The following is a 4410-nucleotide window of genomic DNA, read 5'->3' as shown; positions in this document are numbered from 1 at the left end:
ATAAGGGCATATGATAATACTTATGGGCTCCTAGGAGAAAACTAAAGCAGAAGACTGTTTTCAAGAGTTATTTTTAATACAGTGTAAACAACCATATAGTAAAGTAGCAAGAGGAATACACTGTAACACATTATACTGAAAATACGAAAAACTGCAAATTACATGAAAGATATTAGAAACCCAAGAGTTCAAACTCATTCTACTTACCTGTTTCTTAAACTGCTGGCACTCCTCTGGTGTGAGTGTGTCTGCTTTGGCAATAAGTGGAATGATATTCACTTTTTCATGCAAACGCTTCATAAACTCAATATCCAACGGTTTAAGTCTGAAATACACAATAGTTAATATGACTGGATTGATCAGTTTGGGAGAAGAGATTCTTCACATCCCAATGTTAAAGTACATACATTGGAACTACTTTACTTACTCATCAGAAACACTCCCTGAAGGTGTACTGGGCCAGCAACAGTTAGGAAGAACAGGATTTCAAGAAGCACTGGAGTGGCTAAGAAGGCTTTGACTCCTGTCCTTTAACACCCTGGTCATAGGGTTTTTGTGTACAGCAAAAAAATAAATAAATAAATAAAATTCAAGTTCGGGGGCTCCCCTGGTGGCACAGGGGATAAGACTCTGAGCTCCCAATGCAGGGGGGCCCAGGTTCGATCCCTGGTCAGGGAACTAGATCCCACATGCCTGTCGCAACTAAGAGTTCACATGCTGCAACTAAGGAGCTGGCAAGCCACAACTGAGGAGCCGGCAAGCTGCAACTAAGGAGCTGGCGAGCCGCAGCTAAGTAGCTAAGACCTGGTACAACCAAATAAATTAAAAACAAAACAAAACAAAACAAAATTCAAGTTCCAAGTCAGTTACCAATCACTGAACAAAGAAAATGAAGCAACAACAGCTGAAATCATAAATTAACCCTTTGTTCAGTGACTACAATTGGTGGGGTGAGATGGGGGACACTGAAAATATGCTGTTGCACCAATTTATATTTACTCCAAAAACAGTACGTTTAAAAAGGGAATCCAGGGATTACCCAGATAAGACAGAAAGGTCCTAATTCATCTATTATGTTGCCTGGAATTTCACTATGTAGTGAGCAGGGAATTTGGAACTCTCTACGGAAAATTCAGTGTCATATTCTTTCACTTAATCCATAGCAGCACATACCAATGGGCAAAACTTTGCTCCATTTCTAAAAATAGTTAAGCTAAGAAACTACTCAAAATCACATTTTTATACATAAGAAATTAAAATTTGGAACTCTCATCCCTTGTGACAAACAAGAAATGGCCCAAAGCCACTACACATAATTTCAAAATTTTTTCTTTAAATAAAAAAATCGTATTTCCCATGCAATTTTAAGAAATATATTTTCCCACAGGGAATAAGAGAAATGTGATTTCATGAGAATTACCAAATCTTGGTGAGAGTCCAAAAGATCTAAAATAATAAAACTGGATATAAACTGACAAATTTCTATTGACTTAACTGCAGGTTAAGATTTTACCCCATTGGCTTCCAGGAAAAAGCCCTAACAAGTTAAACTAGAATGATAAAATATGTATATATATAAATTCAGGAAGATGCTAACAAGGACACAGAAAAAGCTATACAGTGTGGTATTTCTGAGAATTTTTTTTTTGAGTCTTTTAAGTAGATGAGTCAATTTTGTGCTTTAAATATGTAAATTTCTGAGAATACTGTAGAATAATATTAGAAATAAAAGAAGAAACATTTGCACCACTACAGTCAGATAGTGCAAAAATGGTAATCTAAATAATTAAGGCTTTCTGCTCAACCAAGATGGTGATAATGGGCACTAGCCTATCTAGGCAAAAGGTGAAGAAAAAAGCAAAAAACAGAAGAGAAAGGTACTCTTTTGAAGGAACTGGTTTACACTACTGTAATTTGGGTGTTAGATGACTTAATACTATTTAGTCTGATGCTATAAAACAGTCCAGTTCCTTCTGGTGGAGAGATGGTGGAGTTACAATCATCAGGTGGCTGAGTTATGCTGAGTCATTTATCCAAAGATGAAAGAAGAGTAATTACGAACATCTGCAGTTGACAATGACCCACATATCTACTCAAAATGACAAAGAAATACAAACAACAAAACAAGGATTATAGGCTGGCCATACTAACAGAACAATCAGATCAGATAAATGTCTAGATACTCAGATCTTAATTTTAACTCCTAATAAGTAGAAGGTTAGTACTGATGATATGATACTTAAACAATTTGACTGTGACAGCTAAGGTGAAACAAGAAGACAGGTAGATTTAGTGAAGAAAGAAATGGCACATGAGAACCTTGGTATTTAAGGGTTTTTTGCAGCCTTCTCTACCAGATCTATAGTAAATAACATCTTTGGAGTTTCTTAGAATATGTCTAGCTAATTTTTATGGCTGTTTCTCCTTATTTGATCGTTCAATTAGTGGCAGATTGGTCAAAGAGAAAGCTAAATTAGCCACACTGAGACACCAAACATGATGGAAACAATATTCCTTTCCATGAAGCAGGTAAAGTCTTATGCATGACAAACCAAGAAGTAAAATCATTGTTAGTTTGTCTAGCACTTAAAAAAAGGCTTCCTATAAGCCATTTTTATATGGAATTTGGAACTTTACAACTGGTAAAGTTAAATGTACTCCACAGAGATGAGGGTTACTAAAATATGCACCGAAAGATGAGTAATAATAAAACAACAACAAAAAAGGTTATCAGAAGCATCAAGGTACTGACCCATGTCCTGAAGGAGCAATGAAATATAAACAACACTGCACTCTGTTATCAGGCATCTGACGTCTGTTCACTCTAGATTCTGCATTTAGGTAGTCCTCAAACTTACTATCAATGTAGTCGATAACAGGCTGCCAGCTGTAGAATGCAGATAAATAAATTAAGTTGTAATTCTACATATGAACATACAACTGATGACTCTGTTAAAGGGCAATAATCAATATTTTTAAATACACAAAACCTATGTAACCAATGGAAGACATCTCAAATTATTCTACATATACTGATTTAAAAACATATAAATTATGTTGAATAAATCTTGATTCATTATTTCTAAACTTTCCAAACAGAAGAAAACTGTTTAGAGTCACACACAACTAAATTATCATATTATTTGCATTAATAAGTATATCAATGCTAAGACATTTTACAATATGAAAAATTATATTCAAAGAGTTTTATATTTCAAATGAAAAGATTAAACAATACAGAAACCTCATAATGAACTGTTACTTAGGTGTTTCAAAAGTTTGACAGAAATTTATTTCAAAAAACAATGTGGAACTTGGGACTTCCCTGGTGGTCCAGTGGTTAAGAATCCGCCTTCCAATGCAGGGGAAGTAGGTTCGATCCCTGGTCGGGGAACTAAGATCTCACATGCCGTGGGGCAACTAAGCCTGCGCACTCTGGAGCCTGCTTGCCGCAACTAGAGAGAAGCCTACATGCCACAACGAAGATCCCGCATGCCACAACAAAGACCCGACGCAGCCAAATAAATAAAAGCAAAACAAAAAAACAGTGTGGAACTCAAAGAAAAATTAAAATATTTTTTATAAGCTACTAAGATATTGTTTCCAATTAGAAAGCCATGGGTGTTTTCTTCACTTATAACTTATGGAAAAACTGAAGGTCTAAAATCAGGTTTAAATTAGGATGTGATAGAAAATGGATAAAATTATAGTAAAGAATGAAAAGTTTCAAGTTTCTTATAATAATGAGAATTCTTTTAACTATGTTTTAGAATCTGTCTTCAAAATACTTCTATGAAAGGTGTTATCTTCATTTTATAAAAGAGGAAATCAATTCAAAGAAGTTAAGCAACATGACAAGTGGCAAAGTTGATATATGAACCCAAGTCATATTACATAAAGTTCAGTGACCTTCGCTAAGATGAGAAGTTTTAAAATGTTAAGGTAAAAAAGTCTAACCACCCCCATCCCCAAATGCAGTGGAAAGCAGCAGTAACAAACCCTTCTTACCAATTACTATTATCCACTGCATCTCCAAATCCTGGGGTATCAACTATTGTGAGCAGCAACTGAACACCACCTTCTTTGATTAAAACTTTGGATTGTTCCACCTGTAAAAGTCATTGGTACAGATATTAATACCATACATTATATCCTTGGTTTCCTACAACGTAAGAGGAAGGGAGATGAGTGTTAATCAAAACCAAATGGGAAGCTTTTTGCAAACTAAATCTAGTCACCCACACACTTTCTTTAGAATCAATTACTGTTAGAAGTCTTGGTTACTTAAAAGAAAAGCACATATGTAAATAGTGCGTTTACGGCTCACTGTTGGTACAGAGAAGGAAAACAGGAACTGATAAAATAATATTAATTACTAAAGCCATACAATACTTATGTAACATAAATCCA

At 35.0% G+C, this 4410-nt stretch overlaps 1 protein-coding gene across 1 annotated transcript; it reads right to left on the bottom strand.

Moving 5' to 3' along the window:
• Positions 1-207: 207 nt before the first annotated feature.
• On the bottom strand, positions 208-4109 carry LOC103086475 (septin-7-like; the record flags this gene model as incomplete). Its single annotated transcript, XM_007462403.1, has 3 exons — positions 208-325; positions 2753-2887; positions 4009-4109. Coding segments are annotated over 3 exons (354 nt in total), but the record flags the coding sequence as incomplete, so codon positions are not given.
• Between the last annotated feature and the right edge of the window lie 301 nt (positions 4110-4410).

This window comes from Lipotes vexillifer, unplaced genomic scaffold (assembly GCF_000442215.2).
Source record: "Lipotes vexillifer unplaced genomic scaffold, Lipotes_vexillifer_v1.1 C27479090, whole genome shotgun sequence".
Taxonomy (NCBI): domain Eukaryota; kingdom Metazoa; phylum Chordata; class Mammalia; order Artiodactyla; family Lipotidae; genus Lipotes; species Lipotes vexillifer.
The sequence above is the reverse complement of the archived record's forward strand: the minus strand, read 5'-3'. Positions and strand labels throughout refer to the sequence as shown.